Here is a 23,204-nt window from a genome sequence, read left to right as displayed (position 1 = left end):
GCAAAAGAAGTACATAGCTAAAAGGTTTTTGTACAGCAAATTACTATCAAATGTAACAGTTAACACCATACTCAACGAATGTATGTAACAATGAAACACAAAACTGGAAAAATTGTCCAACCATTGAACAAACAGATCGAAAAATCACTGTAAACAATGCGTTAATTTTTTAGGGGGGAAAATAGGAATCTCAATTCCTAGCAGTTCAAAACTAAATTTCTGATTTTCCAGAATCATACATTGTAAGGAAAACGTCTGAATAAAAGAAAAAATTGAGGGAGATATAGTATTTTCCGGCACGAAAGTTTTACACAATTCTTGTAAGATCGCATTATTACCTGATGAAATGTTTTTATAACTGTTTTCTTTATTTTTTAAAGGAAAATATTTGTATATATGAAACTAATAGTTAGAACTGTACTTCATGCACTAGGAAAATTTTCGGCATGTCTTTTTTTTTTTTTTTTTGAGAAATAAAAGTAAATACTATCGCAAACTGAATAAATTTCAGTTATCTGAACGTTCTGATTAATTGAATCTTTTTACTTAGATTGAAAGTAACATTTTCCTTACTTTCTAAACACTATTTAAAAATTAAGGTAAGTCATAATCATCTAAGTCCAAATGAGACACTTATTTTCGTTATTGAAATCGGAGTAATTCAGTCATCAAAAGTTTTGGAAAAATTTGCTGAAATTTGATAAAAACCTTGTTACACAGATTGGTAAAATCGTAAAAATCCTTTAACTGTAAAAACTGACGAATTTTCGTTAAAATTACAAAAAATCAAACAAAAATCTGCAGGTAAGAGTGAATTACATGCAGGGCCTGATTTGCCTATAAGATAAACAAGCTATAACTTAGGGCCCATGCTTAGAAGTGGGCCCCTAACTCCCAAAAAATTGTGATTTGTTCCTTAAAAATGGAAAGTGCTTGAAAAACTAATTTCATTTTCAAGTACTACTGGAAAACTTTGAACATTTGGAAATGTGTGGCTACAAACCTTAAATTTTAAAATTTCTAACAAATTGTAGGGGGAGGAATGCTAAAATGTGTCAAATTCAGCTCCTTGCTACATCCTGCATCACAAATGTAAAAATCATGGTTCTTGCATTTGTAACATATTACTTGAAATAAATTTTTGTGACTCACATGCTTCATATCTTGTTATTTATTTAATCCCGAATGCAGAATTTTGAAAAAAAATTTGTATTGGTTGCTTTTATCTTACTTTTAACTGCATATTGTTAATCTGTTTAGCCCGGGGGGAAAATGATACACTACCCCTATTAGTTTTCGTTTTCTGCACTACTCATAATTTAAAAAAAGTTGTAATGAGAAATTAAAGCTTATTTTTTCTTTTAAACTTAAAACAGCAGTTTCTTACAAAGTTTGAACAATAATGTACAACTGTATAATCTACTACTCAATTTCAGAGACTGGAAAGTGCAAATTATTAATAGGTTCTAAAATCCCTGAAAAGAATTGGCGCAGTATAGCCTACCAGGGCTTTTGAGCCAAAAACCCAATCTAACCAACCAAACCTTGAAAATAATTAGACAAGTCTTTGAAACTCCTATGCAAAGTGTGCTTCAATTTTATTTCTTATCAAGTGTATAAATTAAGAGTTGTTCAAATGGGTAGTATGTTACTCTCTTGATACCTATTCTCTAAATCTGTGCACCATTTCTTTTATAACTTGCACCACAAAGCACTTTTAAAGCGTAAAACTTAAAAAAAAAAAAAAAAAAAAAAAATTGCCTATTATTTCGAATTAACCCTTATAAGACTTCAAAATGCAAAATTTTATATCCATTTTATATAATTTTCTCCGGGGGAGTAACACCCAGGCCCCCTAAAATTGGAGATATTCTATATCCTACTTAAAAAGGAGCCCTGAGTCACTCTTTTAATACCAGCTCCTTCTCTTTTAAGGTCAATTCAAAAAGGACAGCATGATTACACCCAGTAATGAAAACGACGCATAAAAAAGTAAAGAATGGCCTTATGCATCACAGAAAACAGGCAGAAACATGGGAGAGAGGGGGGGAGGACAATTAAAAATATTGCTCCAAAAAAAAAAATATCCTGCCCCCCCCCAGGAACTCAGTCCTAAATCCGCCTATGATGTGAATATGAATGTTTGATATACATATCGTTAGGCTGCACCTTGAAATCTACCAGTACCCACAGGGTTTGAAAACCTTGGGCACCAGGTTTCTTGGACTACTTTTCTTTTTGACTTGACTAGTTCTTTACAATATTATTTCAAAAATCACGTTACTCTGAGATTTCGGACAAATCCCAAGAAATAATTTGTCTAGAGCCTAAAATTTTTACCTGTTCCTAAGATTTGATATTTTTTACCAATCTCTGATTAACCCTGTCTTTGGCTTAGTATGGAAAACAAAAATGAAGCCTGAATTTTCCATCTATGCTACAACCGAAACGAACGACCAAAGCTGTCTAGATGCTGATCACACAGCTATCAACAGTTCAACCCAATAATTGAAATTGTTCAAATTAAGAAAATTTTCTCTTCTTACTAATTCAGTGCTCTATTTTGAATTTTAATTGTTTGTTACCTTTAATTGTTTACCACGCCCTCCCCCCCCACACCAGCTACCTATGTGCCAACCGCAAGCATATGTCTACACTCTAATGACAGGGATCAGCTCTGAACATTTGTCCATGAAGAAGTCCGCTTGGTATAAAGTTTAAGAAGCCGTAAATTTGCGTGTTCCTGCTGCTACTAGTGATGTTCCGGATATCCGAGGGAAAATAAAGATCCGTATCCGTTTCTTTTTTGGGGGATCTTAAACGGATCTTTTCTATTCTAAAAATTCTTAAATATTTGAATAAGAGCCTTAAATTCCGTTTAAATTAGGTTTTATTCCGTATATACATTATAAGGTATCATTTCAGAAGCCAATTAGTACCCCACGTCGGGAAAAGGAAGGGGTAATTAGTTTTAAAATTGTGTATCTGAGTTTCAATTTGTGGCATCGTAACTCTTTAACAGGTAAACCGATTTGGATAGTTCTTTTTTTGTTCAAAAACTGAAAACACACTTCTATCGAAAGTGTGCTTAGCTTGGCCTCGATTTTGTAGAACTTTAACTACCGGAGATATTAATTAAAAACCCGACTTAACGTTTTTCACAATTAGGGTAGTAAAAACTTACCTACGTTAAAAATATTGGCCCTAGTTGAAAGAACGAAGTTTTCTGCGTTTGATATTAGTTTGGAACTTCCAAGTTATACAGTAGGACCTACTATAAACTTGTTAAGTAAATTTTAAATGCAATTCTAAGCCTTTATACGTGCGATTGGTAGTGATTTCATAGTTGGATGATAAGGAGAAAAAGCTCAATGCTTTAAAATTTCTATCTGCTGTCAGTTCGTATTTGTTAACAATGTTTGTTATGACCCGCAAAATTCATCTTCATATGAGGTTCTTTTTTATAATGTTTAATTTAATATTAGTTTTTGTTTCTGATTTGGGGTTTCTGTTATTCTTCAGTTTGGTTTTTCTCGGCATCCTTCAAAAAAAGTGAGACTAAATACTCTATTTACTATTTGTAAAGTTGCTCCTGGCTCTGTTATATCGTCGGTCGGAGTAAGTTGGGTGGAATGGGTCAGCACTGCATTTATGCTGAAATGAAATGCGAAAAATTATTTCTAGCCTATCTAGTAGCAGCTTTACCACTCTTGCTCCTGTATCCTACATCTACCGAGCAAGCTAGAAATAATTTTTCACATTCTATTTAAGCATTAATGCAGCGCTGATCCATTCCTTCCAGCTCTCCCTCAATTTTTACGGAGATTTCTTTAAAAAGGAAATCATAGTCTTGAATATATTTTCGCTGTAGATGACATTTTTCGAAGAAACAGTGCCATTATTCTGACGGGAATACCTTCCGTAACAAATTTTACACTTGGATAGTTGAATTGGGTAAAAACAATTTGAGATCCGTATCCGCGGATCTTGACATTAATGATCTGAATCCATATCCATATCCGCGGATCTACTTTTGTAACGATCCGGCACATCACTAGTTGTTACTGTTCAGAATCTTTGTTTATGTTAATTTCATTACAATTTTTATTAATTCTATTTTAAAATTTACAGAAAATATTGAGTTTTAAATTGTATTTAATATTTTTTGTTCTGAAATTCATATTTCTGTTTTAATTACAGATTAAACTATAGATTTAAAAAGGACAGTTGAATGAGTGTTTTGAACATGTTATAAAAGTGATTCTGTTTTTATTTGTCAAGAAAACTAAATATAACAACTTAAGGTTTTTAGAATATTGAAGACAGAGAAAGGTAAGCCTCATTACTTAATTTATTAGTTTTCATTCAACAATAGCAGTTGAACTGGGCCTAAGTGCTTTCTTTGTACACATTCAATGTAACACAAAACACAATGTAATTTTTTTTATAATTTAAGTGAAGAAGTTCAATAAAGCAAGGGTCAGAATATTTTCATAATTTTTTCATTGCTATTTAGGAAATATTCATAAAAAATGTTTCCGTAAAGGGATGTAAAGTGCGGAAATATTTATTTTAGCTTTCATTGGTTTCTAAAATATTTTCAGAATCAGCATTATTTTATTGTTTAAAAAGTTCATTTGATACAATGGAATTCTGATTACTATCAAACCCTGTTAAAACAAACTTGCATAAGGCAAAATTTCACTTAGCGCAAAATAAATGCTACTCCCTGCTAGATAAAGCTACAAATTAGTGACAAATCATTTCCCTTAACACGAAAAGGATAAAGACAAAATCCTGCATAAGACAATTTTTTTTTTTTTTGATTTTGAAGAAAAAAAGGAAAAAAAAAAAAAGAAAACACTCATACTTTTACATGAAATTACTTTCAAAAGTCAAAAGATCTGCACTTGAACCCAACAACATGGACGGCAGAGAGAAAATTCCTCTCCTTGTGTATGAAAATCGGGAAAACCACAATGCTTCAAGAAAGTATGAACGGAACTGATGTGATATACCCCACCCTTGGCGACTTTTTCCTGTTGGCGCCAAGAAAGCGTCGCCATGAAAACGATGTATGACGACATATGTCATACATCGTTCTTAGCGATGCTTTTTTAGCGCCAACAGGAAAAAATCAGATAAAAAAACATGATCAAAGCACTTCAGAACACAATATATATAAAAACAACATAAAAGCACAACGAAAAACATCACGAATATATGCTTCAAAAATGTACAGGGCCGGGGTTTTTTGTAAACATATTAAAATACAATGAAATAAATTATTGTATTAATTACAAGTCGAAATGAATTTTTTTTTCATCATTTCTCCGGGATACGAGCCCTCGGTCTCATAGTACTTTCGTAATGAGACCTCGGCTCGCCGGCCCTGCCTCGGTCTCATTACGAAAGTACTATGAGACCTCTGGCTCGCCAGTTATCCCTCCGACTGTTAATATACATTACAGTCGGAGTATGGTCACAATTATGTATATTTATGTATATTATGCATATTCATGTGTATGTACACCCAAGGGTGGCTCCTTCCGTTCAGTGTACAATAATGACACAGTTTTAAGTGTGAAATATGCACCATTATTGTGCAGATTTATTAATAAAATTCAGCATTTTTAAGAGCACAACCGAAAGAACTTTCAATTGTTAACATAAAATTCAGTACCTAAAGGAGGCACGTTAATGTCTAAATAATTCGTGGCATCGATAAGAATTAACTTTTAGAACAAAATAACCGTACTATTTCTGTAAAATTAATTTTCATACAGTAAAAATAAAGTTAAAAACTACAAGAACCCCTCAAGGATTTGTAAAAACAAAGAATTTTGGAAGTGAGAGGTTTTTTTTTTTGAATTCTAAAATAAAGAACTTACCTTTTTATATGGTATAAATATTCACAGTCAGTCTAAAACAATACATCATATGACAATGGCACGTTACAGATACACACCACGTTGGAGTTAACTTTTAATTAACCTTCAAGTTTGAAGAAACTGAAGTTAGTATTTTTTACTGTGTTTTGAAAATGTTTTTACTTCAAAACACAACTACTGAATTTAAACTAACACAAAATAAGCATTCCTGTAAGGTATATTGCACGAAACAACACCACGTATCTCTCCTGCGTGAAACCCAAACAACCCAAGTAAACAAGTTTGAACAGATCTGTAAGATTGCCTTCGGGTTGCTAAACACAGGTTAGTTTGGCCAGGGATGCCATGCATAAAAAATTATCGCCTCATTGGCAAGAAAAATATTTTAATTTTGTGCAAAAAAATCGAATGTCACCAAATGGGGGGGTATATCACATTTGTACCGTATGAACTTTTACTGTAGACTATGCTTACAGTGAAAAAGCTTGGATGAACAGTGAAATGTTCACCAAGTCACTGACAAGCCTTGACATAAAATTTCATCATGGAAAAAAAAAGAAAGGAATTACTCTTAATTCTGGACACCTGTTCTACCTATGTAGTCTAAAAGAGATACTGCGACAAATATTCAGTCTTGCGATCAAGAAAAAATCAGATGTTTGAAAATGCACTGGCGTAGAGAAATGGTCCGAATACCATTGCCTGTTTCGAATTACTCGTGCTTCTTACTTAAATTATAAATTTTAATACTTGTATGTACATTTTATGGATAGGTACTTTGGTTTCTATATTTTCTGAGCCTTTTGAATCAAAAAACTCTTCTGCTTAACCAAAATCCGGTAAGCTCCGAAATCGGTTTACACAAAATTCAGTTAACATAAAATATTTTGATGTCCCCGTCGAGTTCGTTTTAATAAGGTTCGACTGTATAATTTTTTGTCCTAATTTTTATGAGTGTGGGCAGTGACGGCCTTGAAAAAATGAGAGTGTCAGATCATGAGCGCACTGCCCCCCCCCCAGTTTTTGAAAAAAAAAAAGATTTTATTTTCAAATATTTTTTTAATGTTCAAACTTTCTTAAAATAATTTTTTATGTTAAATAAATGAAATTAAATTCATTTTAAACATAGGACAAGCTACAAAATACTTAAACTACTAAGTAAATCACGAAAGATATTAATACCTTGTTTATGTCTACGATTGCCGGCAGGGTGGTGCACTTTCACTCCCCCCCCCCATTCTGCCGACTTTCAAAAATAAAATTTACTTAATCAGATACGAAAAAACTACAAAATACATCATAAAAAATATTAATTTAACGTTTACATCCAGTACGCTTTCCGGTGCTGCAATACGCCTCCCTTGCAGCACCAGTAAGTGTCTGCAAGGGAGGCACTTTCGCCACCTGCCTTTTCAAAATAAATAAGTTTTAAAAAGCTGTTTTAAATCTTTAATAACTAATTGTTTTGAATGAGTAAAACTAATTTTATTTTAAACAAGACCAAATTACAAAAGTGCAAAAATATTGTAATCAGAGAAGCATGTAAAAACTATAAATTCATTAACTTTAACAAAGAAGAAAATACATCTCAGTATTTGCTTCAAAATAAATAAAATAGAAATAGATAAAGAAACTTTAAAAAAAAAAAAAAACTGAAAAGAAATAAATTAAAAAACTAGTAAAAAAAATATTAGCGATTTACATGCAGGTATAACTCTCTGCTTATGAATCAGCCGGTGCCCATGGGCCAAATTCAGATTTTTTATGCAAACAAAGAAAAAAAACCATTGAACTCTTTTTATTTTCTTCACATTATTGATGACATGTTACATTTTTCTTTAACCTACATTAGCAGAATTCATAACAAGTAATAACTTCTGTGTAACAATGAGAAGACATTTTTTGAATTAAAAAAAAAAATCTTTTAACGATATATTCACACACATGCATACAACACAACACACAACAGTGGCGCAACTAGAAATAATTCTTAAGCGAAAGGGGGGGGGGGAGACATAATCGGAAAAAAATCTCACTAATTTGATTGATTTGATTTGCTAATCAAATCTCTCAATACTGAAACTTGTAGTTTTAAAAACACAATTTGTAGAAATTGAAGACTTAAAATGCGGTTACAGGCCATATTTATTGATGTTAGGTTTGAAGCTCCAAAAACACAATTTTAAACTATTTTCAAATGCAATTTCAAGCAATGTTGTTAGGTATTCAGAGATTTTCCCTGGAAATTTTGCAAAATTGAAGCTCTGGAAATGAAAGTTGATGTTCTGTAATGTTTTTAGCAGGGGGGGGGGATTCGGAGGAGAAACTCCGTTATTTTCAGACAATGTCAAAAAAAAGATGGATGAAATAGGAGGGGGGGGGGCAACTAGCTGACCAATAGTTGTAACTATTGAAAAATTTTTGATTCAAAGACTTCTTTTTCATAGAAATTAAGATTTATCCTAATATCATTTTTTTTTTTCGAAATAAAATCTCTTTTGCCCTATTGTGTTTCTCAGATATGTTTTTAGAAATTTCAAAGAGCAAAATGTTCTTTCGTTAGAAGCAGGTGTTGCAGAATACATAAAAAGACCTCAAAAAGCTCAGAAAGAAGAGTAAGGCCTGCCGAATGTTCTTAATGTGTGTGTGTGAGAGATAAGACGGACCTTCAAAATTAGGTGTAAATTTGACCCTTATTGAGTTTCAAAGGTACTTTTTGGTTATTTTTTTCTAGTTTTAAAATAGAATAGAAATTTTTAAAAATCAACACACCTAGTAAAAGTTTTGTACGCAAATGGAAACGATAGTTTTTTAATACGAGCTGAAGGGTTTAAACTTGTTTAAATTCAGAGCTTCGAAAGGTAACGAACACAATTTTTTGCGACAACGGAGAAAAAGGGAAAACGGACAGGTCCTGGGACAAATGTCTAGTGTTAGTGATCGGCCCGCTTCGTGCCGGTCTTTCGTGAAGGAAATGTTGAGAATATTAAGATAGACATTTCATGGTGGAAATGCAACAAAGTAAATCTTTAAAAATATTTCCCGACTCCCCTTCCTCTCCTGCAAATCAAGCCATTGTTTTAATCTCAAGCATGTAGGCGTAAAAAAGGAAAAATAAAGGAAAATAAATAAAAAGTTATAAATTATTGTCTGAAAAAAATGAGAGGGCCTGGGCCCCCTCTGGCCCCTTCCACGAGCCGCCACTGAGTGGGGGATATTAGAATTCTAGTATTGCATGATTATTTATGCATAAAATGGCATCAATTCTAAAAACTGCTGATTTGGTAGGCAGGCCCTATTCCTGGGGTAGGCGGCCTATGCCATCATCTGCGGCGCAATTCTCAGTTGGTGGAATGTCACCAATCCGTAGAAAAATCTGACCGGTCCTGAGAGATTTTTGCTCATCCACGTTTAATAAGAAATCTCAAAAAGAAAAGAAAAAAGCAATCACCATGATGATAGACTACAAATATCCTATACGACCTCTTTAACTTGAATTAGACGATTAATTTTTGTGCTATAATTTTGCAACTATGTTTATTTCTTCTGCAAATGTAATTACTTCTGTTTTGTAATTCTTACAATAATTATTTATCTTATTCTTAACATTTAAATATGGTAACGTTCTTTAATACCAAGAAAAGTTTTATTTTCTATTTATTTTATTATTATAATTATTATTATTATATTTTGTGAAAAATGAAAACACTCTTAGTCATTCAGAATTTATTTTACAATTATTTAGCGTCCCTCAAGTTGAAAAGGAAGAAAATAGGGAAAAACCTTGCTGACCCAAAAAAAATTTACATGTTTTTAACAATCTGCAATGCAAGGTTTTTTGCCAAAATAAAAAAGGGAAGAGAGGGAAAGGTAAGGAAAGAGGCTGTACATAAATGATGTTGCACTTTTTTTCAATATTTTCAACCCCCTCCCCTACCCTCCTTTGTCACAAAGTGTCACATTTAACATTGCTCTCCTTTCCTACAAAGTGCTTTGTCACGGACGACAGTGTTTTCAATAAACATAGCTTTATTTAAAAAATGCATGATATCACCTCCCTCTTGTCACAATTTCCCAACCCTCCCCTCTTATCCCCTAAATGCGGGACATCATTTGTGAACAACTCCAAGGATGAAAAAACAACATCGCCATCTGCAGTTTTCTTTTCAAAAGCTCTTGCCAGTCCGTGCATTAAAAAAGGTTGAGAAATGCTGGTCTAGGGCAAAGGTGCGGAACCTTCAGCTCTAGAGTTGTTGCGCCTCCTAGCATTTCTTGTGAGGAATGAATAAAAAAAGCCCAGATAACTATCAGAGCTAAAGTTGACGACAGTGGAGATGTGGCGAACGCAAGCTGAAAAATCATCCTTATCCTTAACTTAACCAACACTCATTATAGTTGTTGGGACTGTGGGGAAAAAATTTAAAAATTGAAATTTTAAGTTCTACATAGTATTAGAAAAGTTCTTCTGCTAGGACAGAAAGAAAATGTTTGCATCATTCAGATTTTCTGTTATGAAAAATAAGTTTTTTTTTTTTTTTCTGTTATGAAAAATAAAATCAATTTTTTTTTAAAAAAAAACCTGAAGGCTTTTTTTACAAGCCAAGTACAATAAAAACTGTTGAGAAAAAATATAGTTCTATTCATGTTAAATTATATTTCTCTTTCATGTAATATATTTTAAAATAATGCTCAGTAAATGCGAAAAATCACATTTATAATTGTCTTGTACTTTTCAATGTCTTGAGTCTCTGAATAGGTAATATGCTTTGAATAGATCTTTTAGTCCACCAAAGTTTCTTTAAGTTGTAATTTCTGAAACATAAAGTGACACTTAATAAAATTTAGTAAATTCTATTTAATAGTGGAGTTTTTAGGAAAAAAATCAATTTTCTTTTATGCAGTGCTGCAGATGTGGCTATTTGTTTGCCCTGTTACAGGATTAACATTGATTAGTGTACAGCTTCAGCATGTTACCCAGTTTATTTAGCCAATTTTACTGTTTCTGACATTCTGATTAATATACCATTGCAAGTCTTAAGTTTAATGATGCCTTTTGTTTGTATTAATTGTTTGTAACAATGACACTGGGAAAGAAAAAAGGGAATGTTTAGTTTTCTTTGAGTATTATATTTTTATTTGAAATGCAGTATCAGAGGATACAAAGAAGTCAGTTGACTATCGGAACTCGATTTAAGGAGCAAATCATCATAAAATTGAAAACTCCTTTTTTTTTTTACTTTAAGGAGTAATTTCTGAATCGTTTTTTTACTTAATAACCTACAAAGCCTAAAATGAATATTATTATTCTTGAAATCATTTTACTTAACACTTACGTTTGAAAAATGAAATTTCCATTCATTTTTTGATTATCCTTCATCATAAATAGCTGGAACTAATCTGTAAATTTGAGCAATTAGTAGTTGACTTAGTATGTACAATAATTTTATAGATTTCTCTTTTTGAAGCATCACTTATATTCATGAAGATCTAAGCATTTCCTGCAAAATTATCAATTTTGTTCACATGTTTTTGGCTCTTAACTCATAGTTTTCTGTGAAACTTTTAGCAAACTTTCATAAAATTTTACTGCATACAACAGATTCATTTTACTAAAAATTGAAACAAAAATGTTGAAAATTTGATGAACATATAAAGCAATTCATTTCTTACTGTGTATGTATGAAAGATAGCAATTTATAATTTTAAAAATGTCATAGCCAAATACTTTTGGCAACTTATAAAAAAAATCCAGTTGAATATCTTAAAAACTCAAAAAGATATTGACTTCTTAATGAACTTCATTTCAAATATTCTTGGATAGGTAAGAAATTGTATGGGATTGCTCACAAACAATCTGTTTTTATCACAAATCATGCTAAGCAATCACATTCATGTGTTCAAACTTATAAACAATCCTTCACGGTTCAAGCCTTATAACTTGAATATTGCATTATCTCAAAGTTTTCATTCTATCCCATCATTTTGAGATGGCTGTGAGAACTTCCCATAGCTCAAACCATTAATAACTTGAGGGTTTTACTGGTCCCTTTCAACTTTGAGTTATTGAGTCGACTGTATGTACCGTATATACTGCGTATAAATGGATCTCGTGTATAAGTCAACCTAGTTTTTTAGGAGAAATATCAGGAAAAAAATCGAAAACCGGCACATAAGTCAAGTCCTTACTTTCAGGAAAAATCGGGATCGTTTTTCCACTAATTTTAAATATAAATGTTGTAAAAAGGAGGGAAATACAATACAATGAACATTTTTATGTTAAAAAACGTCCAATTATTATTCTTTTGCACAAAAGGGTTCACTTCTGCAATCGCAATTTTTGTAAAGGGTTCAATTTCACTGTTGTGATTTTTGTTACTTGTTGCTTTTATTTTGAATAAATATCAGTAAGATTCTGCATTGTAGCAATATTCTACATCATTTTTTAAAAAATGAGCATTAATTTGATTATTGGGAAAATTTGCAAATGTGGCAATTACTGAGTTTTTGCATAATCCGCCATTTACTGTAATTAATTAGTGTTTATTTCTCAGTCAAACTGTAAAATAATAGCTGAATGTATAAGTATTTACTTCTGTAAATCTGCCTTGCATATAAGTCAACCCCTTTACTTTTAACCTCATTTTTTGTACTAAATTTCTCGACTTATACGTGAGTATATATGGTAACTAAATAGAAATGAATAAGTAATAATAATACCTTTTTGTTAGATTTTGATTTCTGAGATCACAAACTTTTTTTTTTACAGCCTCTGCTGGACAAGTGCACATTCATCATTCATTTTTTTACAAGAAATTTCGAGCTACATTGCAGTGAGATGGATGTGAATTATTTTAAGAAACTAATAGCAAATTGAAAAGCGAAGACCAGTGTGCAAAGAAAATTTCTTGTTTTAGAAATGGATTCTGTACTGCAGCACCTCTGGTGGTAAATATGTTTTTAGAAGATATTAATTTGGCATAATGTATGAAGCTTTACCATTTTTTGAGCTACACCAATGTTAAGAATGATCAGAAAATGGAGCTTTTGGAGATTATTCTTCATAGAAATAAATTCTTGACAAAAGCACCCGGTGCCTTATGTACATTTTCTGAAGTACTACTTTGGTGATGAAAATGTGAGGCTTGGACAGTTTTTAAAGCTGCATTGATATAAAGGATCGTCAGGGAAATTGAACTTAAAAAGACTATTTCTTGAAGTAGAAATAGATAAAGTTCATGAACACTATTGATCTTGTTCATACAGTGGAGGGTCAAAAATCCGCACAACTTGGGAGAAGTGGAATTTAGGATTTTGTGGATTTCAGACCAGAAAGAAACTAGCTCTTTAAACAGTATCTTAAAACTGAAAAATCAATAAAAACTTTGAAACATTCATAAATTACTTCCCACAAAAATTGAATAATTTATAATCATTAAAAAAATATATAACTGATTCGTTTATAACAGTTAATTAAAGAACTTTTTGAAAATAACATTTGCTCACCACTATAAAGGAGTAAAAACCAATAAGCGGCGTCAGTTTGAAAATACTTGTTATTTAATTTCAAAAGTTAAGGCTTTTGTTTTAAATTGAAATGTCCAAAATCATCCACATTTGGCTTTTACATGCTGAATTTTTTGTATTTTTGGCTTTTTTTATTACTTTGATGTTACACGTCATGCAAAATATTAGCATTTTACTGCAACTCTGCACCAATCTTTTGGCATCAATTTACGATATTTCTTCAGTAAAACACAATATAAAGCATATTGAGCTGATTGAATAAATATGGTTTTATTTGATTGCATCGCTTGGCATGCATAATATTACAAAAGAACTTATTATCCAGAAATTATGCGGTAGAAGCAAGTGTTTAACCAAATTATGGTGGTTTGCATTATTAATAAACCAAAATAAAATAAGAACAGAAAATAAATTTGTAGCACAAAGAAAAAAAACTCATAAAAATAATTGAAACATCTATGCAGATTTCAGATGTTGGCGGCTTTTAGGTCAGCGGGTTTATGGCATTCCACTGTATTTTGAAATCATGATGTAGCTTTATCATTTTTTGAGATACTCTGATTTAAAAATCATTTGAAAATGGAGCTTGATAAAAGCATTGTAGAGTCGGAAGAAGATAAATATTCTGAGAAAGAAGTTGAGGATGATGATAGCTTTTGTTATAAAAGCACTTCTGCAGCCCAAGACCTTGAAATCCACGTTGATGCAGCATCTTATACTTGCAAACTGTGTGCAAAGCAATTGGATTCAAAAATATCTTTGAGAAAACACGTAAAAGCCCATGATCGGGACAAGATCCGAACGTGTGAGTATTGCCGGAAGGTATTCGCCAATGGATCGAATCTGTTGCGACACATTCGGATTCATACTAACGAACGTCCCTATCCTTGCGAGTTTTGCGGTCGAACCTTTACCCAAAATGGGGATAGGATGAGGCATTTGAGGTGCCATTCTGGAGAGAAACCGTATTCTTGCCAGATTTGTCAAAAGGAATTTTCCAAAACGGGAAACTTAAAGAGACATTTAAGGATTCACACCAATGAACGTCCGTATTCTTGCGAGGTGTGTCAAAAATCTTTTATTCAACGTAGCGATATGTTGAAACATTCAACGCGGCACTATAAAGTAAAATTGTTTTCCTGTGAACTTTGTGGGAAAGAGTTTCCCAAAGTGGGAGATTTAAAGAAACATTTAGGAACTCATTCTGATGAAGGATTGTATATTTGCGAAGTCTGTCAGCAATCCTTTCTTCAACCTAGTGACTTGTTTCAGCATTCAATGTGCCACGCCAGAGAAAGACCGCATGCCTGCGAAATTTGTCAAAAAGAATTCACTAAAGTGGGAAACTTGAACAGGCATTTAAAAACTCATGCCAATGAAAAATCATGCCAAATATGTCAAAAAGATTTCGCTCAGCATATTGATTTGTATGATCACATGATTAGCCATATGGTGGAAAAATTCCCTCCAGGGAAGAATTCTCAAAATTCGGGTGAAAATTCACAACATTCAGGTAAAGACTCTCAAGGTTCGAGTGAAGAGTCTCAAAATTCAGGAGAAGAATACCGAGATTCTGAAGAGCATTTAGCAGCCCTTACCATTGAAAAGCCACATACTTGCAAATATTGTCCGAAGCAGTTCAAGAAGCTTTCGGTTTTAAAAGTGCATTTGCGCATTCACACCGGCGATAGACCTTTTACTTGTGAAGTATGTCAAAAATCTTTTACTCAGCGTCATGTTTTGCTAAGACATAAGATGATTCACAAAGTCGAGAATTGATGTTCTGTTGAAGGATTCTCAAAACTCGGTTATATATTCCCAGGTTCCTGAAAACCATTTAACTGACAATGATGGTGAAAAATTCAATATTTCCGAATTGTGTAATAAGTAAGGTAAACACACCAGTAGTGGCCACTTCAAGGTTATTGATTTACTTTGAAGAAAAAAAATGAACAATAATAATGTAAAATACACCGCCAGCTCAGTCATTTCCAGCTGAGGACTGCAGTTTCCAGCTCAGTCATTTCCAGCCGAGGACTGCAGCTTCATGCTTATTAGCACTCATCAGCCCGGCATAGGAAAATAACTGAGCTGGAGATGGAAAATCTCTTGTTGTTTTTAATCTCCCTTTGGTCTGACGGAGTCAGACCAAATCGATGAAGCCGTTGACCCTTATGAAATCTGACACAGGCAGTGGACTGTCGAATATGTCGTTCAAGTCCAATCCCAGGCAGCTCAAGATATGCTGTGGTGATGCCTGGTCTTGTTGGCATTTAGGGCAAATGGGGAACCTCTTGGCGCTTCCAGAGAAAGTGAGACTTTTCAGATGTCCACTGGCGAGGCGAGACAGAAGGGTGTTAGTCTGCCTGTCACAGGGAAGGGCAAGAGATTGTCCTGGCCTTTTGCCTTTGTACCAATTGTGAGATGGAGGTATTAACCATTTTTCTTTATTATTGGCTTTTTGCTTGGAGAACAGTTCTAGATAGATGAGCTCCAAGGTGAAAGGTGTTGGATGGGCAAGACTCTCTTTGGCAAGAGCATCGGCCAGCTCGTTACCGTAGATATCGACATGGGAAGGGATCCATTGAAAGTGGACCTTATGCTGAAGGGCTATGAGCTTTTACTTTACGTAGGATTGAGAGGTTAGTTTTGTCTTCTATGAGGGACCAGTTTCTGAGGTGTTGAATTGAACTTTTACTGTCAGAAAGTATCCAAAGATCACCGAAGTTGTTTTCGCACATAATTTTCTCCAGTCCTATGTGAAAGGCAATTAATTCGCTTTGAAAACTGAACAAAAATCTGGATTTCGTTGCTTTAGGAAGAACTTCTCTTGAGGAGTTTTAATGCAAGAAGCCAGGAGTGCGAAACAAACTGGTATCTAATATAGAATTAGCAGACCAGACGAGTGACCGAAACAATGGTTCGGTTCAACTCGAAGATTGAACGCGAGGCAAGGTATATTCAGTAAGTTACCGCCCATTAGCCAGGGCTAAAGCAAAAATACGTGAAATACACCGCCAGCTCAGTCATTTCCAGCCGAGGACTGCAATTTCGTGCTTATTAGCACTAATAATGTGTGTTTTTTTTGTTGGTACTTAATATAAATTACTTAATGGTACTTAATTGAATCAATTTTATTTGAATTTAATGTAAGTAATGTAAATTCTTAGGATGGAAGAATGTCAGATGGCCACTACTAAAATTTTCAGATTTTGGAGTAGCCACTACTGGATCAAATTTGAGGTTTGAGAAAAAGTGAATAAAATTTAAACAAATTGAAATTCTGGCCTTTTTAGAAATTGGGGCAAGGCAGGTAGCAATAGCCTTAGGTTGCCCCTTCTTTATGGTATTTTAAAAAATGTCCTCAATCGTTCACATGTGCTCCTATAGGGGGCACTTTTGAACAAGATTTTAATAACAGGACAGTTATCATATTTTAGGGAGCTTGAATGTGAAACATATATGTATATACCAATTACATTGAATCATTTGTAAACTCTAGTGGGTTGTTTTAAATTTTTTAGTAATTGTCTTAGAAAATATTTTTCTAGGACATATAACCTTGCTCATTGTGTATTTTAAATTTTTGTTGCATCTTCTCATACTGAATAGACAAAAAAGACTCATAAGACTGCATTGTTTTCAGTTGCATGTACAGACAAATTATATTTTTATCTTAATTTTCATTGTTTGATTAACAATTGTTTTGTAAGCAGGCAATAAAAATTAACCAAAGAGCAATCATGTCACAATTAGTGAGGTGCTTGTCCTGTGTGGTAAACAAAATGCAATATATGTCCTACTTAGTATATTTTACTTACATGCTGTTATGTTATTTTATTGATGAAAATAATCATTCAATTGGAATTGTGAACTAATGATAATAAAATATATGTACATATTTTGTCATCAAATTGTTTTGTTCATGGTATTTATTCTTTTCAATTTGACAGATTTATATGAAAAAAAAATAACTCCCCTACTAAAAAAATAAAATAACGAACCCCCCCCCTCCCCAACAATTCTAACGTGTTTTTCAGATTAGCCGTTTCCAATTTCTTCCTGCTACTATTATGTGTTTTTTCAATTATTTTTCGCTGTATTCAATAATATCTGGTTAAGATTTGCTGAAATAAACATAGTGACTTGGTGGAAATTTAATATTCTATATACTACAGCAGCACACCTTCACGTAAATTTGTTCCTAAATTAATTGCCTTTTTTTTAGAGAATAATTCTGGCATACAAGGTTTAGCTGCATTACCAGTTTTGAGCTTGTTTATAATTCAGCTTTATGTAACATTTTACTTCAATTGAAAAATTTTAATCTAAGTCAAACTAGAAAAAATTCTTTTGAAAGTTTACTCAAACCTGTTTTTGTTCTCATCCATTTTGATTATTTACTAGCGTACGTGTTTAAAAAAAAATCTTACATGTTGCAAATGTATTTTATTAAAGCAAAATGTAAAATTTCTGATTGCATTAAATGCCTTCCCTAAAAAACAGGTTCAAATTTACAATTGATGGAATGGATGGGGTGTAGCGTAGCAGGCCTCCTCGTGGTGCACCCTGGGTAACGCAAAATCTGCTACAGCTTTGCCACCTCTGTCTAGGGCAGTTGTAAATGAAAACCATTCTTGTATCACTGAAGCCCCCAGAAAGGCGGCTGTGGCTACCTTTAGACTGTTAACAAGGCATGACATAGTGTGTGGCATTTGCGAAATAAATTGATGAAATGGTACAGGTTTTATTATCTAAATCAAGGTGTTGTAGTTAATTAAATGTAGTTGATGGGATTTCCTTTGCACATAACGTCGACTGAGTACTGCAACTAGAGGTTGAAAAACACGTCAAGACTTCTTACTTAAATTTCAATCTGTAATACTCCTGGTAGTTTTTTTTGTTGTCGCCAAATTTTTAAGCACCATAAATTACCACTGATGCTTTTCGTCTTTTTTCAATTTTGCAAAAACAGAACGAATGCCTGAAATTTTCAAACAAAACGCATTGATACTCCATTCCTCCGTCATCACTGTTTATTAAATTCTTGCTTTTTCTCCCAACGTTGCATGAGTTATCTCTTTTTCCAAAGGGATGTTAAGTGACGCATTTCAATACTCAAGATTTAAAGGAAGAAAAAAAAAAGAAGTGTAAAATTTATCATGAAAATAACGACGGAAGTCATGAAAAATCCGCGTCGGATTTCACACCAGCTATCTCGACTTTAATATTTCGTTGCTCCCCAAAGTGAGGAAAAACAACACCTATGTCACGTTATGTGACACATATTTAATGCACACCCGAAAATAAGAGGAAATAGTTTGAGTTTAATTTAAAACCAGAATAAGGACAGCAATCCCTTAAAACTGCACCCGTTGTTTTTCGTGCTATGCTTATAAATTTCTAAAAAAGTCAACAGTTTTTTAAATAAAGTCATTTTTGTTAAATTTCTAATCCCCATCATATTGTACCTGGAACTACTCTGGCTATCTAGATATTTGATCACTGGAAGAGATCACGTGCGCATGACTCTGTTAAGGAGTAGGGATTGCAATACCGGTATACCGAATACCGGTATTTCGAGCGATTTTGAAATTTCATAATACCGGTACTTGCTGAGGAAAATACCGGTATTTCGGTATTAGTTAAAAAAATAAATAGTTTTAATTCAAGACTTTTCCATTTAACTTATTAAATATCTACTTATATTTTAAGTGTACATTTATTTTCCCATTATACAGAACCGAAATCAATCTATTGATGTAAAAATTTAGCTTCAAAAGCATGAACTAATAAAATATCATTAAACAAAAGTATTTTCTGTACCATGTATTTATTTTTTCTTTTTCCCTGATCGCTCATTTTCCCTTTTGGAAAAGCTAATTTTGAGTGTAATTTTGAATGCCCCCCCCCCTTTTGTCCAATGAACAATTTATTCAAACTATCAACTGCAGGAATGCTTTGATTTTTTTTCTTTAATGTTTGTCTCATCTGTACTAAATTTTGGCAAAAACTGTTTCTTGTTAGCATTACAAATGGCAATTTGTTGGCACCAGTATTGGTTTGTTGTGCCGTCTCGCTATTTGGCTTCATACTTAGCAAGATAATATTTAGAAATTATATATTGCCTTGGAAATTTGCATAGAGAAAAAGCGTAAATATGTTCCACGAATCCAAAAATATTTTCAAATATTTACATAATTATAATTGCAAAGAATTTTGAAAAGAAAACTAAAACGAATAAAAGAAACCAACAAGATCAAATTTAGTCAAGCTTATCGTACTTTTCAAACCAAAAGACCAATAAAAATTAAATACAAGCCTCTCCTGTTCCAGAGAAAATTATGTTAATATTGGAAAAGTATCGTCTCTCAGGAAAGAAATTTCAACTAGCTTTAAATTAAAAAATAATAGAAATACATACAATACGAAAAACATACACACACACATAAAAGGGTTTGTCCAAAAATGACATGCAACAGACCGAATTTTTCTGAAGATTAAATAGTTTAAGGCAATTAAATTAGAGGAGGTGTATCACGCATTGTGAACAATACCACCGACCTGCGTGAATTCAGGAAGAGTAGTTTCAACTGTAGGAAAGTTGAGCACTAAAATGAGTTCCAGGCTTAGAGACAATGCAACAGATGCATTATGTTTTTACTAGTACTCCAGTGGTCACTTTTAATGAGTACATTCGAAGAATAATATGGGCGCTACAGGCCATTCGCAATGAAATCAAAATTCGTATCAAAATTAATAGTTCGGAGTAACGCATATGTATCTTGGTCTTCCTAATTGATTTCAGGGTTTTTGAGCAATCACGATTGCTTATTGTTCTCATTTGACTGTTTTTGGCGTGCTATCATTTTATTTTCCCACCGCCACCCTCCGCACCATCATCGTTGACCGGCTCCTCACCATGCTGCACCTATACTGCCGTGCTAAGCACAGATGTGGTATCTGCAGTAGAGCTCAAAATGAGAAATTGACGATTAAAATTTTACAACTCGTTTCTTTGATTTATGACTTAGTTAAATGCTCAACTTGCAGTAGTTGTTTTATAAATAACTTATCTAAAAACCGTAAAAGCGTATTTTTGTAAAAATCTTAATTTAAAATTAATAAAATGTAGTTACAACACATTTTCTTTTCAAAACCTTTTCATATACTAAGCTATTTTCACCGTAAGTGACAATTACTAAGCATTTTTAGGGGTATCTGCACAGATACGACAAAAATAGCTTAGTCAAACGTGCTCAATGTATCATTAAATAATACTGAAAACATCTGTTTTCTTTACACTTAACTTTTTCGCTTTATTTTGTTAATACAAATCTAACAAAATCTACCTTCTGAGAGATACCATTTTCAAAACTCTGGACACTGTAATCCATAACAATTTTCTGTTTTTTATATTCAAAGAATGTGTTTTTTATAATGTTTTATTTTCTAGATTCATTTTTACCGAGCATGAAAATAATTTTGACAGCAGACGCTACTTAAATAGAAATATTACTGGCCGTAGAATGAAATGCGTTTTTTTTTTTTGCATGAAAGAATTAGATATGATATTTTTAGAATTCGCATTTTAAATAAACATTTAAATAGAAAAAGCTGAATATTTACTTTAACAATTATGCAAAGTTGTATTAGTTTTTATTATCAACCTGTATCAACTATTCAACGGTAAACTAATTTTAATATTCTGTGTTAAACTGCAACATTATTAAAAATGCTGCTTTACTAAGGTATAAAAGTCGTATCTACAAAAAATACTAAGGAAAAAAGTGGTAACTGCGCAGATACCACTTTAAAGGCTTAGTATTTGTCACTTACGTTCAAATTGCCTTAGCAAACTCCGCAAACTGTGCAGTTACGACTTTTTTCATAAAGCTTTTTTTAATTTTTCGCGTTCACAAATCGCCAAAAAACTTGACATTTAGGTTAATTAAATTACTAACGACCACCTGGTGACAATAACTCAATTTTGATAAAATGTGCAGATACCACATCTGTGCTTAGCACGGCAGTATAGCGGAAGCCGTCTCCAGGTTGCATCCATGTCCTACACACGCGCATACATACACAACTACACATGCACACAAACACATACATACAGACACCAACACATACACACACACAAACACCTTCACGCACACACATACACACACAACACATACACCTTCACACACAAACACATACACAAACATGCACACATACATACAGACACCTGCACATACACACAACTACTCACACATTCATGCCTGCACACAGACACAAACACATATCCCTACACACACATACACCCCCCCACACACTTATTCATATACACAACTACCCACACACTTATGCCAGCACACAAACACACATGCATACACACACATACTCATACCCCCTACACACAAACACACATACCCCCCACACACAAACACACACGCCTACATACAGACACTCGTGACTGCGAAAAACATAATTTGAAAGATGTCAAAATTCGAATTAATTTTTTTAAATTTTTATTTCATTTTGCCTTTTCTTCAAACAGATGGCGCTATTTTATTTTTTTAAGCCTTCAAGAGATTCATTGGTTTTATTATCAACACTAACATTTCTGAGTTATGCATACATGTTCTAAATCCTCGCATTCACTTTCAGCAGTGATGCAGTGGGAGTGTGAGAGTACACTCCCAATGTAATACAGATGCATTATTTTCTCATACTTTTTATTGAAGATTATTCCTTAGCTTACATTATCTCATAATCCTGCATTTTGCTTCCGGTTTTGAATTGTTGCAAAAATAATAGTAATTATAAATTTAAAATTGCGGGGTTCCTCAAGGATCAGTGTTAGGGCCTGTTTTGTTCATTGTTATTTCTGGGAACATGAATTGTTTTGCTGATGATGTCAAAGTTATGGGGACTGTAGAAAATGAAGAACAAGCAAATCGGCTGCAAGAGGATCTAGATCATATTACGGAGTGGGCTGATAAATGGGGTATGGCTGTTAATGTTGGGAAATGTCAAGTGCTACATTTAGGGCATGGAAATAAGTGTACAAGTTATTATTTGCAAGGTTCAGTCATTAGTCAGGGAGACAAAGTTACTGATCTGGGGGTCCTAATAAGTCAGGATTTAAAGTTTAGCCAACAGTGCAGCATTGCTAGCAACAAAGCCAATAAGATGCTTGGGTTTATCAATATATCTATTTCAAATAAATCTAAAGAAGTTCTTCTGCCCTTATATAGAAGTTTGGTAAGACCCCATTTGGAGTATGCTGTTCAGTTTTGGTCTCCTTATCTTAAGAAAGACATTAATGCATTGGAAAGGGTTCAAAGGCGGGCTACAAGGCTAATAAGTGGACTTTCCCACTTAGATTATGATTCCAGGCTTAGAAGGCTAAAAATGTACAGTCTTGAGCAAAGAAGAGACCGAGGGGACCTGATTCAGCTGTTTAAATTTATTAAAACGAAAGATGTTACGGGGCTGAAGTTTAGCACTGAAAACAGGACAAGGGGTCATTGTTTTAAGCTATTTAAATCTCAGGCTAACATGGATATTAGGAAAAATTATTATTTTAGCAGGGTAGTGGAACCTTGGAACAGTTTACCAGAAGAGGTGGTAATGAGCAAGGGAGTAGATAGTTTTAAGAGGGCCATTGATCTTCACTGGGGATTGTAAATTGACTAGGACCAGTCTAGCTGGGCCCAGAGCCTGTTGCTGGTCGTCACTTTTGTATTTGTATTTGTATTTATTTGTAAAATACTTCCGCTTTTTAATTGTTGTCAAAAT

General features: G+C 33.2%; 1 protein-coding gene across 1 annotated transcript; it reads left to right on the top strand.

Annotated features, from left to right (window-relative positions):
* Positions 1-14,215: 14,215 nt before the first annotated feature.
* Positions 14,216-17,346, top strand: LOC129227920 (zinc finger protein 726-like). The gene has a single exon (XM_054862541.1). The coding sequence runs from the start codon at positions 14,346-14,348 to the stop codon at positions 15,192-15,194; it is 849 nt and encodes a 282-aa protein (XP_054718516.1). The 5' UTR covers positions 14,216-14,345; the 3' UTR covers positions 15,195-17,346.
* The last annotated feature ends 5,858 nt before the right edge of the window (positions 17,347-23,204 follow it).

The sequence above is a fragment of the Uloborus diversus genome, chromosome 8 (assembly GCF_026930045.1).
Source record: "Uloborus diversus isolate 005 chromosome 8, Udiv.v.3.1, whole genome shotgun sequence".
In the NCBI taxonomy this organism is placed as follows: domain Eukaryota; kingdom Metazoa; phylum Arthropoda; class Arachnida; order Araneae; family Uloboridae; genus Uloborus; species Uloborus diversus.
Note: the sequence above shows the minus strand (reverse complement) of the source record. Positions and strands in the feature narration are given on the sequence as shown.